The sequence below is a fragment of the Lissotriton helveticus genome, chromosome 3_2 (genome assembly GCF_964261635.1).
Source record: "Lissotriton helveticus chromosome 3_2, aLisHel1.1, whole genome shotgun sequence".
Classification (NCBI taxonomy): Eukaryota; Metazoa; Chordata; class Amphibia; order Caudata; family Salamandridae; genus Lissotriton; species Lissotriton helveticus.
In genome coordinates, this window is record NC_136062.1 from 253740209 (window position 1) to 253754656 (window position 14448).

Genomic DNA, 14448 nt, shown 5'->3' on the forward strand with positions numbered 1-14448 from the left:
CCATCACGTCCTAGGTGGTACATAAGTTGACGCAGAGCTGCACAATGCTACCTTTCGGCAAGCAGGCGCAGAAAAATCTTACACATCCAGTCTGACGGCAGGGGATAATCTGCAGTTTAAATAAAGCATCTGCTAGAAACACTGTTGCCGAAGGGAAGTAATTTGTACATTTCACTAATTATGCAGTGCATTATTAGGTCTCGCCTACCAGACAGCTTTTAGCTGTCAATAGATGAAGGCCTCTTAGACAATAATAAAAACTTAATGGACTCATCGGATGCACATTGTTTAACATTGACTTTATTATCACTCTCATTTGCTTGCGTCTTATTCGGTCACTTGCCTTACACTCCTTGTGTTTGTCCTGCCCCTTACCATTCGTTTGATTGGCTGGCTTGTATCCTTCCACTGCTCTTGTTTATGGTACAACTTTTTTCCTTTCATTAACCACTCAATGAGTGTGCATTTTCTCCCTTGTGCTGCATCCCCTCTGCGCAAATGCCCTGCACCCCCGTTGCTTACCATTCACCTGCTCTCCATCCTCTCCTCCATCGCTTCCCTACACCTCGTAGTCCTCAATTAAACGCTTTTGGTGGACCCGGCAGCTGGTATTCGCTATTAAGCCACTCTGTAGGGCAAAAGTGCTTTTGCTCGCCTCCTTTGCTCTTCATCCAACCTGCTTCTCCCTTGCAGTCCTCTAAAAAAATATATATATATATTATTTTTTGGAGGGCCTATTAGCTGCCATTTGCTACCAGAACACTCCACATTGCCAAAAACACTGTTGCACTAAGTTTTCTTTATTTCTCTTTTTATTTACCAATCAAAAATGCTCCTGTTATCTTTAATCAGTAAATTAAAAAATTCCGCCATTCCGCGCACACGCTTGTGAGTGGTGACTCATAAATGTCTTCTTTTTGGGGGGGGTTGGCATGGGCAAAAAGCTTCTTGCCTTTTTATGTGCATGTGAGGGTTTATATAACCCATAACTGTTTTTAATTCTACTGGCAAATGCATCTTTACTGCACGATTAAAGGCTATAGTTGCTACATTGATTTGTAATTGTTAATCTTTCTCTATTTTTACAGAACCAGTATAATCTAACACGAGCACAACAATCATACAAATCTCTAGTACAGATACATGAGAAAAACGGTATGTTAATAAATTGTTTTATGCCTTACCGATGGGCTGTGTACCATGTTTTTTTTATTACATATTTTAATATATTGGTTTCAATATAGTTCGTTCATGTTTTACTCTGCGTGAGTCACAATCGGGAGCAAATCTTGACTGTTAATTTTGATCTGCATTATTTTATTTTTTTAATCAAAGACCACTTTTCAATCTTTATGCTCCTCTTTCTTCACCCCAAATTGCTTATACCACAGTGGTTTGGTTTTAAAATATGAGCGTTCACCAGCAGGTTGCATCAGCTGACCATTATTGCCTCAGATTTGTCTTTTTAGGTTGCATGTGCTGTTTGTGCTACATTTGGCAGGAGGTCCATCTGGAACCATTTGATGCATAGTAATGGCAACCTTATGCCACAGAAGTTGCTCAATGTCATTATTAGAGACTGAAATACATAAATGAGTAGAGAATCTGTAAGTATTTCCCTGAGAGGTGCTTAAAGTCTGCAGGTGAAGAATAGCCTTATTTTTATATTGGATTCCATGGCTGTAGTGCAGATCCAACAGGAATTTGAGCCCACTGTACCTGCGGTTAACTATGTTCACAAATTGAAACTAGTAAGCTTAATGGCAAATAGCTTGTGTCAGAAATCCAGCCCTTGGCTCAGATACAAGCATAATGCATAAGTAAATAACAACTATATCACTATACATCTTTTCTCTTAAAATCAAACAAAATCTTTATAAGGTACTAGCTGCCAAATTGGTCCCCTGCTTTGCCTTTGGAACTGTGTTTCTTATTTAACTGCAGGTTCCTCACCCGTTGGATAATCCTGGGCATCAGACTGGTTCCAGAAACGTCAAAGCTCTTTGAGGTTTGTAAGGGGAGCTGGCTTGGTGCTGGAAGAGACGTCTTGGGACGTCACCAAAGCTATCTAGCACCACTACGTCTGTTATTATGTGCCTTGGACAGGGATGGATACGGAGCTTGATGCTTAACATTTTTTTTACAAATTCTTTTCTAAGTGCAGTGCTAGAATGTCTCACCTGAATAATTCAGGCTTTAAGCTCGGTAGGGACTGCAAAGGACAGATATCCATCCCTGACACTTAGTGTGGTGCCTGGGTTGTACCATGACTCCAAGTCATGCGATGCCTGCCTCAGTATGCACCCCAAGGCAATTAAGGACATAGAAACAAAACGTTTTAGGGCATGGGATCATAGCGATGATCTAGGCTGGTGCCCTTACCATGCCCAATCTGATCAGACTTTGTACTTGTGGCTCAGGCAAAGTAATCAGAAGTAGCATTCCTCAAGAGGTAGGTCACCCTGGAGTCCCCGACTCCCTTAAGATCTTCCACCTCTGAGCTGGATTTGGTGCCTCTGAAACCATCTGAGCTGGTCCTGCCAGCATATTCTTCCCTATTGTCGCCCAATGAGCCTGTGGCCGAACTGGTCTGCAGAGCAGCCTCAAGCAGCCATACCGCTGTGTCCTGACTTCCAACTCTGACCCGGTGGAGTTCAATAACTCCATGTTTGCATCTTTTCCAGAATGGCCCCCATCTCCGGTGCACCTAAGTCCTTCATGGGGCCTCATGGCAGGCCCATGTTTATGCATTAAAGAGTAAGTAAAACTGCACACCTATGTTTTTCAATGTAAACCCTATTGTATTTCAATAAACTTAAGTTTGGATGTGTGTGCCTGCTACCACTCTAATGAGTGATTAGACCCCTGTCACTCAAGCATATAAAACATAAAGAAGGCTCTGGGTGACCACAGCCTAAAAACGGTGCACAGCAAAACTGACGACCTTCAAGTCGTTTCAGTGCTTGTAAAGATTAGTTAAACATGTTAGCTGTTAACAAAATCCACACAATATTTACCATATGTAAACCGATTCTTTTATATGTACATTTTAAATGAAAAGAATTCAAAAAGTTCAGTGCATGTGAATTACATGCTATAATCACAATAATGCAGTGACATATCAACGAGATATTAACTACAGTACTTGTTTAGAAAACGCAATTCAGTGAATATCTGCAAAAAAACGTGGAAACAAACGAGAATAAAGGAAAATCCCAATGCATTTCGAGTTCTAACATATGAACCCTTCTTCAGGGGAAACCAGTATAGTTCAGAATCCAGCAGTGTGTTAACTGTTTGTTCCACAGGAAAAACCTACAACACAAAAATCAATGTCTATCACCTCATAACTTTAAGTACTACAAACATACAATTAACTGAAACAATTGCTATTTACACCATTTAGAGATAGAATTTGCACTCGCGACAAAAGAACTAATGAAAAACTGAAGAGAAGAGAAACAGAAAAAGAGTCAAAGATTTTAGGGAAAAGCCAAAACAGTGTGAGTATGTTCGTGACTAGCATCTACAGAAAGCATGCTGTTTAATGGTGATCTATTCCAGATAAACTGTGACCCAAGTACTCGCCACCAAGATGGTCCCCTGGAAAACCATTAGATGAAAAACGTGCTTACCAATCTTGACGATTGGTAGACCGATGTCTAAATGAAACCTCTGTAGTGCAGTTAAGACACTATAAAAACGTCCCGAATGGATAATGTTCAAAGGGCTGAAAACAGTTTGTGTTGTGTAATTCCGAAATGAGATGCACACTCAAAACCTATAAATTTTAGCCATGACTGAAATTCTAGAAAAGTGATACAGAACGCTTACCGCTTATGAACCATATGAGGCTTGCGCTAGATGTCTTAAATGGGTCTGAATCAACCGCTCGTGTTTGGTAATCTTGAGTGAAACGCTAGAGATGAAGATGAATCACCGTCCTAACTCGAGATAAAAGTCAAAGTAAAAGGTCGCGTTTGAGAAACTAAGTAGAAGGAAAAAATAACTGGCATGCGAGTTGCTAAGTGTGATTCCGATGAATTAAGTTTACTGTATGTCTTTCAGCAAAGTACCCTCCATTCCGTGTAAACTTCTCCGCCGCGTTCACTCACAAGCTATCCCAGCATGCACTGCGTACTTAAAGGCGCATGACAGCTATTACTCCACAAATGAAAGGGTTCGAGACCCTATGCTAGAAAATGTTATACTATGTAATAGAGAAAAAATACTAAAGGACACACCATGGACTTGTCATCGTCACACTAGTGCAATAAAATAAGCTATTTACCGACCGTGTAAAAGTGACACGGAAATGTAATGAGGATGTCTAATTGTGAAGACCTCAACCTTCAAACGAAAACTTTATTAGTCAAAATGGGCGCACGAGGATCAACCAGTGCGAATGTGAATGGTCTGCTATAAATGCATATGCAAATAACAGTATTCTACGTGATTAAGAGAAAATAAAGATGAATGAATGAATTTGGAAAAAGAAGAATTGAATAACAGGGTGCTAATGTATGTGCAACTGATTCATGAAAGTCAATGAAATTAAATGTGAGCAGGAAAATAGACCGGTGAAAGTTGTGAATGGATAAAGTGAATGAAACTGTGCGAGTGCAAAGTCTGTACAAAGATACTTGTTTAAAAGCAGATCAATATATTCGCCTCACAAAAAACATGACATCTCATAATGGTCATTCAAACCTGCTGGTGCTATTGTGCCCAATAATTTGATCCAGGGTGTTTCTCTGCGTGCTAGGGTACTGTGGATGTCTATTCCTGACTGTGGAAAAATGCGTTCTAGTACTGTGAAGCGAAGTTGTGGTATAGAATGAGATGCTTGTGACCAATGGACTGCTAGTGGTGAGGTTGTGTTGTGATTTCGGATGCGGCTTTTGTGCTCTACTATACTGGTCTTAATCTTCCGGCTGGTTCTACCAACGTATGCTAAACCACAAGGGCATTTAATGGCGTATATCACTTGATCCGTATTGCAGTCTGATGTGTGGTGCAATTTTAACAGTTTACCCGTTTGTGGATGTGTGAACGTATCTCCCAATATCACATTGCCACATTGTGCACAATTGTAGCATTTCCTCATCCCCAAATGTTTGACTGTTGGGTTTGTCTTTGGCTTGAGTAGTTCCCTTAGATTTCTGGGTCTTGTGTGAGCAAACAGAGGAGGACCTTGAAATATATCTTTCAAGTCAGGTTCCTGGTCAATGATGTCCCATCTGTTTCTTATAATGTTCTTAATTTTGCAAGCTTCAGTTGAGTACTTTAGTACAAACACTTCACGTTTCTGAGTCACTCTTGACTGAGGCTTTAGTAGTTCATTCCGTGGTTTAGCTGCTATATTTGTGACCGCTTCTTCCAAAATAGATGAAGGATACCCTCTTTCCTTGAATCGAAGGCATTGAGCTTGTATTTCTTTGTCATACTTGTTATCAGATGTTATTCTCTTAATCCTCATGAATTGGGATAAGGGAAGATGTTGTTTTAGTGTCATAGGATGTGCACTCGTAAAATGTAGGGCATTGTTGACATCCGTGGGTTTTCGGTAAACAGAAGTCACCAATCCTGCATCCATTTTTGTGATTTCTATGTCCAGAAAATGGATACATTGTCTTTGTATGTCAAACGTAAATTGTATTCTTGGATTTTGGGTATTCAAAATTGAGATGCACTCTTCCAATTGCAATTGTGTGCCTTTCCAGATGACTAGGATGTCACCTATGTATCTGAAAAATGCTACTGTATGTTCTTGCCAGTTGGAAGTAGAAAAGTTGAATGTTCAATGCTCATATCTCAGCTTAGCTGAGGTGATAGACATTGATTTTTGTGTTGTAAGTTTTTCCTGTGGAACAAACCGTTAACACACTGCTGGATTCTGAACTATACTTGTTTCCCCTGAAGAAGGGTTCATATGTTAGAACCCGAAATGCATTGGGATTTTCCTTTATTCTCGTTTGTTTCCACGTTTTTTTGCAGATATTCACTGAATTGCGTTTTCTAAACAAGTATTGTAGTTAATATCTCGTTGATATGTCACTGCATTATTGTGATTATAGCATGTAATTCACATGCACTGAACTTTTTGAATTCTTTTCATTTAAAATGTACAGATAAAAGAATCGTGTTACATATGGTAAATATTGTGTGGATTTTGTTAACAGCCAACATGTTTAACTAATCTTTACAAGCATTGAAACGACTTGAAGGTTGTCAGTTTTGCTATGCCCATGTTTATGCCATTCGTCTCGGTGCAGGTATTTTTTAGTGCCGACCCGTCAACCTCCAGTACCACCCTAAATCACCTCTTTACTCTGGTCCAGTGATACGTGTCACCACCCCACCTCAAATAGATTCATCTACGAGGCTACCTATGCCACCTCTCACACCTTCTTAGACTCGCCGGCGCCTACTGCTCCTACAAAATTGGAGTTAGTGTTTAAACAAGGTAGACTGAAGGATTACTGAGGACCAGAGGTAATTACTGTATCAAAGAGAACAATTATCCATAGTAGTAATATTAGCAATACAGAGAACCAAATGCAGTTTTTAATGAGTCCAAAAAAGAACAACCAATTTAAAGACACATAGCAGCACAGTGAGTATGGGTGCAAACAAGCGTACTGTGTGCTCTCTTTCAAAGGGCTGCACACAGGTGAGCAACATGTGTATAAGTAAATCAAAAATAGCACGGCCCGTCAAGAAAATCATATGTACAATCAACTAGGCTGTGTCTGTTTTTTTATAATTGACGGTGTGTAAATGCCATTGTGAATGGTGGGATCATCATCCGGAATCAAAGCAATTTAGCGAGCCCGACACAGCTGAAATAATGTCACAAGAAAGGAAATACAAGACATGGGTATTGAAGGATAAATTGTCACGTACTCACAGAATCAGATTTAAATGATCATAGAGGTACTAGAAGAAAGGAGAAGGAATAGCGTGTGATTATTATAGCTATGACTGAGAGGTTATAGGCGAAAAATAGAGAATAGTAAATATGAAACCTATTCCTGTATTTAATTTATCATCACCTTCCCTCATGAGGACAGAACATACCCTATGAAATAAAGACTTATCTTTGCCCCGGTGGAGAGAACTAACTTTTTACTGTGCTTCAGAGGTTTTTTAGGGAAATGTGCTTAAAGGACTTGTTTGTGAATGCTCTTATCCTAGTTCTGATTTGCCTGGCTTACGTCCTCCCTGTATTTTTTCACCACAACTATCCTGCCTACCAGTTGAGATTCTCACTTTTGAAAAACTTGTATTCAAGGATCTTAATGACCTTAAAACACCAAAAACTTTCACTCAATAAAATATTTCATGACAATACGAGAGGCCCTCGATGCCCTAAATAAGGACGGTCCTATCATTGTAAAACCAGCTGGAAAGGTGGCAAAATTATCCTCCACGACATTGATATGTATACATTGCAGATCCTCTGGCAATGTGATAATACTGATCACTAAAAAACAACTTACTAAGTACCCCACAGTGGAGATACAAAATGACATATTAAGTCTTACCGGTGAAGCCAAAAAATTGGGTTTCTTAAGCAGCAATACATTTTCATACTTCATTGTGAAAAACCAACACACTCCAATGGTTTATACTCTTCCTAAGGTTCATACAAATTTGAAAAGCCCACTAGCCAGACTAATTGTCTTGGGCTGTGGCTCTTTTTTGGTCAATACATAGACGTTTTCATTAAATCCTTTGCACCACTTACTGAATGCTATACACCAAACAGCACTGACTTTGTCACTCTCATAAAAGATTTTCACTTACCTATTCCTGGGTTCATATTGGTCAACTTTGACATAGAATCCCTCTACACTAATGTAATACAAATGACTGGTTTGAGTGTCATACACAATACTCTCAGTTCCAGACCTAGCCCAGATCAGGTTTGTGTCCCTTCTAGAGTTGGCCCTCAGGTCTAATTTCTTTAAATTCGACAATGACTTTTATCTTCAGGTTAAGGGGACTTCAATGAGGGCAGTTATTGTCTTCAATGTTGCCAAACTGTACATGGACGATCTTCAAACGAAAATAATCTTTACAACCACAAACCTCTTCAGATCACAGATTGTTCTCTAGAAGCAATACATCAATGATATGTTCGAGATTTAGAATGCTGACTTTTCCTACACTTGTACTTTTTCAAGATTGACTTAACCAACATTATAATGAGCTTAAATTTACTCTTCAGTCATTTGTCTGAAATATCCTTTCTGGAACTTACTATCCGTAATGGGAATTAACATTTGTATACCACTCTGCCCAAGAAACCCAAGGAGAGAAATAATCTTTTTGCTTACAATAGCTCTCATCCCCTCTAACTGAGGCACTCACTTCCATAAAGCCAATTTGTTACACTCCGACTCAACCGTAAATACAAGAATGATTTTTTCACTGAGGTAGAGATTCTAACCCAAAAATGATTGGAACATGACCATCACAAATATTCATTTTGATGACGCCTCCTCATCCAGCACTAAGGATTTGGTGGATAATCTAGGGGCCTTAGCCCTTGACCTAATAGTGAATGGCCCTACCCATCTTAAAGGGCACTTACTAGACCCCATTTTTACTTGTACTAACCTAATAGCTGACAGCCCAATTCCTTTACCTTGGAGTGACCACTATCTAATATCCTTTACTTGGTCAACACCGACTAAGAAGCAATCTGAACCATCCGTAAAAAAAACTTGGTCGGAATTGGGCTAGGATTCCTGTGGAGCCCTGGGCAGAAATCCTGAATAACACTCGACCATTGTTAAAAGGGGATCCAGAATCAGCCAATCTGGAATTTAATGGCTGGCTTGAAGCCTCCCTAGATTTGGTGGCCCCTAAGAAACTTAGGAAAGATAAAGGCTTGAAAAAAATAGCATGGTATACCCCAGGTCTTCGAGAACTTAAACTTAAGTGTAAACAAACAGAGATATTGGAGGAAAGATTTTTCAAAAGAAAAAAAGCAAATCTACAGAGAAGCTGTAAAAATATACAAATTGGAAGTTTGCAAAACCCAAGCTAAATACTACTAAACTAAGATCGTGGCCATTCTCCTCCTGGACCTGAGTGCAGCCTTCGATACCGTTAACCATCATCTGCTTATCTCCAGGATTAGAGAGGCAGGGGTTGCACTGAGATGGCTGAAGTCCTTCCTTGAGGGCCGGTCATTCCAAGTATTCGAGGAAAACTGCACCTCCAGGAGCATGCCTTTGAAATTTGGGGTGCCACAGGGCTCATCCCTGAGCCCCACCCTTTTTAACATTTTTATGAGCCCCTTGGCCAAAATAGTTGAACCCTTTGGAATCCGAATTGTTACCTATGCTGACGATACCCAACTAATAGTATCCCGCACCCAACCAGGACATAGCTCCGAAAATCTAGCCAATTGTCTTAAAACAATTCAGCCTGGAGGATGGAAGGCTCCTTCCTCCAAATTAATGGAGCAAAAACTGAACTGATGCTTCTGGGTAAACCGCATCCAGAGGGGGCTATCCCCTGGTGGCGAAACTGTTTAGGAAATGCTCCTCCCCCCACCAAAGATCAAATAAAAAGCCTGGTAGTCTGGCTGGACAACAAACTAAATATGAAAGTCCAAGCACAGAAAGTGGCAGGATGCTGCTTTGGATTACTAAAGATGATGAGGAAAGTCTTCCCAATTTTATCCGGGGGGAGGGACTAAAAAACTAGTGGTCCAAGCGCCAATTCTCTCTCGCTTGGACTATGGCAATGCTCTTTATGCCGGATCACCACGATCCACAATAATGAGACTTCAGGCAGTTCAGAATTGTGCAGCTAGACTGGTCCTAAGCATCCCTCGCCGAGAATCAGCTCGAGGAGCCATAGCCTCACTTCACTGGCTTCCCGTCGCAGAGAGTATTCTGTTCAAAGCCCTCTGTGACACTCCGCCAATACTTCAGTCAATCATTGTCCCCTATTATCTGAATAGAGCTCTTCGCTCTGGAAACAAACGCCTGGCGACCATTCCGAGAATTCGCAAAACCAGAAGCGGAGGACAGCGATTCTCCTATGTTGCCTCCAGAAGATGGAACACTCTTCCGGATCAGATCCGTCTGGAAGATGACCATCTGGTCTTTTGTAAACTGCTGAAAACATTGTTATTCCCATCCAGCTAAAGTATGTACGCACAGTTCAGACTCTCAGCGCTGGGAGTCCTAGTGGTAGCCATGCGCTTTACAAGTACCTTTCTATTCCATTCCATTCCATTGTGTAGCACATACTCCCGATGATGCATTATTCTTTTCTTATTCCTCTTTCACACTTGTATTCTAATTTTCATTTCTGTTCTTTCAGACTTATTTTTCTAATAGCCCTTATATGGCATATCCATGTTTTTATTCCTTTCCAATATGGCCCCTTAGTTTACTATAGTGGAGTCTTTTATTTATTCATAGTTTTCTCCTTGGAGGCAGCAGCCCATCTTTTATGTAGACGTCGTCCTTCCTCTATTTTGAGACTCCTCATGGAAGCCTTAGTCCTGGCTCTGTTTTTATAGGCCGGTGTGCCCATACAGAGCAACTCTCTGGGTGTTTCTGCACTCTATTGCCAGAACTGGTTGTGTTCCTACAGCAACCATTAACCGTATCACTGATCGTTGAGCTATTTGCTGGGTGTCTCAAAACTTTATTGCTAGAACCAATTGTGGTCCTCTGTAATTTCTGCCCACCACTCTAACTGAAACGGACTGTGACAGGCTGATCGAAGGCTTCCCCTGTTGTATCTGCCTTCCGTGCGTCACCTGCAATATGGCGTGCTTTCCACCATGGTGACACTTTCTCCCCCAGGTTAGTTTGACCTATTTAATTCTTACCTCACTGGGTTTTTTTCTCTGCATTTTTTCTGCACTTCTTGTTAGAGTGCATCACTCAACTGCAGTTTTTATTATACTTAGTCCATCCCTTATAGGATGCAGTGTACCTCTCAGGGTATTTGACATCTCCACGAGGTGGGCGCTCTCCTATATTTTGTGACCATCGCTTCTCGGTCATAGCAATAATAATCACACACTATTTATTTATTTATTTATTTTTTCGGAGTTCTATATAGCGCGAACTAGAACCGAACCGAATCAGTTATCAGAGCGCTTTACATAGCACCAGTTACGTTACATGAGGACACACTTTCATTTTTTAGGCACGGGGAGATTAAGTGATTTGCCCATAATCACAGGGGTTTTTGGGCGTCGTTACCGAGACTCAAACCCAGATCCCCAGGTCCGAGGTCGAGCGCCTTAGCCGTTAGGCCAACCCCTCTCCCCTTATTCTCCTTCCTACCAGTGCATCTATCATCATTTAATTCAGATTCTGTGACAAGATACAATTTATCCTTCCCTACCAACGCCTTTTTTTATTGCCTCTCTTATGACATTATTATTCCATTATTGTCTCAAGCTCTGTTTCGAGCTCACTAAATTGCATTGAGTCCTGATGATGATCCCACCATTCACAATGGGATTCAAATGTCGTAAACCACAAAAAACAAACAAAAGGACCCTAGTTTATTTTATATATGATTTTCTTGACAGCTTATACTGTTATTCATTTGCTAATACACGTGACAATCACTTTTAATCACTTGTGTATCACCTTGAAAGACAGCACTATACTCACTGCGCCGCTATGCGTTTTTGACTCATTAAAAACTGCAGTTTGGTTCTTTGTATTGCTAATATTACTACTGCCTATCATTGTTCTCTTTGATACATACCTACATAATTGGAGTCAGGGCATCCTGTAGAGAGCACAGATCTACAAGCGTCTCTTATGGCCTTGTTTTTTATTATCGCGTGTGGACCCTTATGAGCCTCGAGAGGGGCTGGACGATGGTCCCATTGATCCAATTGTGGTCTGGCTTCAGCCAGTGGCCTGGATATCTCGCCAGAGATGGAGATGGTGTTTCTTTCAGGACCTCCTCCACTGCAAGTTGCATCCTTTCCCTCAGTTCTTGTGCGAATGCCAAGTTGTATGTTACCGGACACCTAAAGAAGTCTCAGCAGTTCTGCTCTCACTCAAAGTTAAATGCATGGACCTGTTCCAAATCTTGAGGCTGCAACAGATCCTTGTTGCTGCCCCAGTCTTCTGATAAGTTGAAGCTGAGCACAAGAAGGGCAAGCACAGTTTGTCCCAGACACGCTACTTTTAGCCTGAGAAGTCTTGAGGATGTCAGGGTGCAACTTGGCCTCACTCCCAGTCCGTTTCAGTTAGTTGATTCCACAACTGATCCCAAAGCACCCCAAGTTTCCAGGTCTATCAGCAACACCACAGCAGATTGCGGGCTTTAGAGAGTTCATATTGGACATTTTTGGCACTCTTCCAGATCACTCTGGCCTGCCTTTGGACCCCAAGGATCCACGGAGACCTCCAATCAAACTACCTCTGGTGAATCCTTCCTCTGCGCAGTCTGTGCCACCTGAACCTGCTTTAGGTCCCACTCACTCTGAAGCAGACAATCACTCTGGCACCAAAATACATACCAGTCCCTTTGATATCCATGCTTGCTTCTTCGCTATTCAATCTGGGCCCAACGCCCCTAGAAGAAGACCCTGTTTATATAGTCCTATCCATCTCCAAGCTAAATCATCTTGGGCCCGACCAAGGTTGAGTCCAGACGCCACACCCGATGCATTAGACTTAGAAACATGCCTGTGTCTCTTAGCCTTACACCAGTGCTCCAGCAACTTTTCGGTTTAGACTGTGGGGGGGGGGGGGGGGGAGGGGGGGGGAGAGGTTTATTTTCTCCAGAACTATGAGGATTATTTATACATGGACTTGCAGGAGGCCAGTAGGGTGGACACTTCCTTGGATACTGGATTAGGTTCTCTCCCTGTGTCATCACCGGAAGAGAGTACCTTATTTGCTGTGCTAATACGATGAGCAGTGGAGGTACTTGATTTGCAAGTTCCAAATTCCAGCTGTGTAGATAAATCCAGCATAGTAAGTTTTTCAACCTTTACAAACTTCATCTGAACCCTTACTTCCATTTAACGAAGCCCTGACTGCGACACCTTCATGGACACCTGGTCTAAGCCTCGTTAGGGCCATCAGTGAACTTGCAGGTAGCAAGAGACCACAGGCTGGTGCCAGTCATTCCTAACTTCTTGACGTAACACTCTATGCCAGAAAGTTTGATGGCTCATGCTTTCACCAGTAGGGTGAACCTCCGTTCTTTCCTTAATATTCCCCCAGGGAGGCAATTCAAACAAATTAAAACACTTAGGAAGCAGATGTTTTCCTCACCGGACTAGAGCTCGAGTCAATCAGTGCAAGCTGTTTCCTGAGAAGATAAACCCATGCTTTATAGGACATGGTTGGCAAGTTCTTACGGGCAGTCTCGGAGGCATTTCTGGTTCACACTGTCCAAGATGCCGCACAATACATTACCTGTTCTGGACTAGACACCTGTTCTGGACTAGACACTACTGACTGCTTGGATAGGACAGTTGGCACTTGCATGGTTTTTCGGCAGCATGTTTGGATGACATCCTCTGGCTTCTCTGAGGACATGCTACCCTCTCTGATAAGCATGCCATTTGGTGGATCTCACATGTTTGGCAAAAAGGCTGATTCAGTGTTAGAATGCTTGAAAGGAAACTGGGCCACAGCACATTTAGGTGTTCAAATAGGTGATGGCCATGATTGCAGCACACTCTCAGAGGTTGAGGATTCCAGTTTTCCCTTTACCTAGACTGGCTTTTGAAGGTGAGCTCATCGAGGCAGTGGTAGACCACCTTCCGACTATGGTATGCCTCATGTTATCATTGAGTTTCTGTAGTAGGGGATCTCTGTGTATAGTCCTAATTTGTGAATAGTCCCTCCCATGTGCGGGGACCCCGTAGCAATCAAAATAGTCTCTTAAGTTGTCTTCTTCTGCAGTCCTGCATAGACACTTAAGAGAAAATGAAAGACAAATAATGCAGCCTAACATTAACAAGGATACATTGGCCATAAATATATACATTTACACATTTTACAGAGTTTCACACATAGAGAAACTCCCCTTCACAAAAATCCTTTGTCATGATAGAGAGGAAGGGTTGGACAGACAAGCCCCATAGGCTGCCAATATGTGTCTGGAAAAGGGATACCGTGCCTTTAAGGAACCCTCCAGAGACCCTCGGTATCCCATGATGCACAGCCAAAGGCAAGTTACTTTCAGTTCTTTTTTCCGGCTCCTGCTAGCAGGACCCTGGAGCATTGAGCTCTACCCTTATTGGTATAACTTCAATTTTTTTTGCTTTTTTGTGATATTTAGTGTTTCACTCGACTTCTGGGGCCTTTCTCTCCCATTTGATGTCTTTTTTGGGCAGCCAAACCACCTCTTTCTTGTCGAAATGCCAGCTTTATTCGACAAGTGCGCTGAGTGTGGTAGGAAGAAGGCCAAGTCAGACCATCACAG

General features: G+C 41.7%; 1 protein-coding gene across 2 annotated transcripts in view; it reads left to right on the forward strand.

Moving 5' to 3' along the window:
• The window catches only part of UBE2Q2 (ubiquitin conjugating enzyme E2 Q2), a 758043-nt gene that overhangs the window by 706546 nt on the left and 37049 nt on the right, over nucleotides 1-14448 (forward strand). For both annotated transcript variants that reach the window (XM_078685153.1, XM_078685152.1), the window contains exon 12: nucleotides 1089-1155. In XM_078685153.1, the coding sequence (XP_078541279.1) occupies nucleotides 1089-1155 (67 nt within the window). The remainder of the gene's footprint in view (nucleotides 1-1088; nucleotides 1156-14448) is intronic.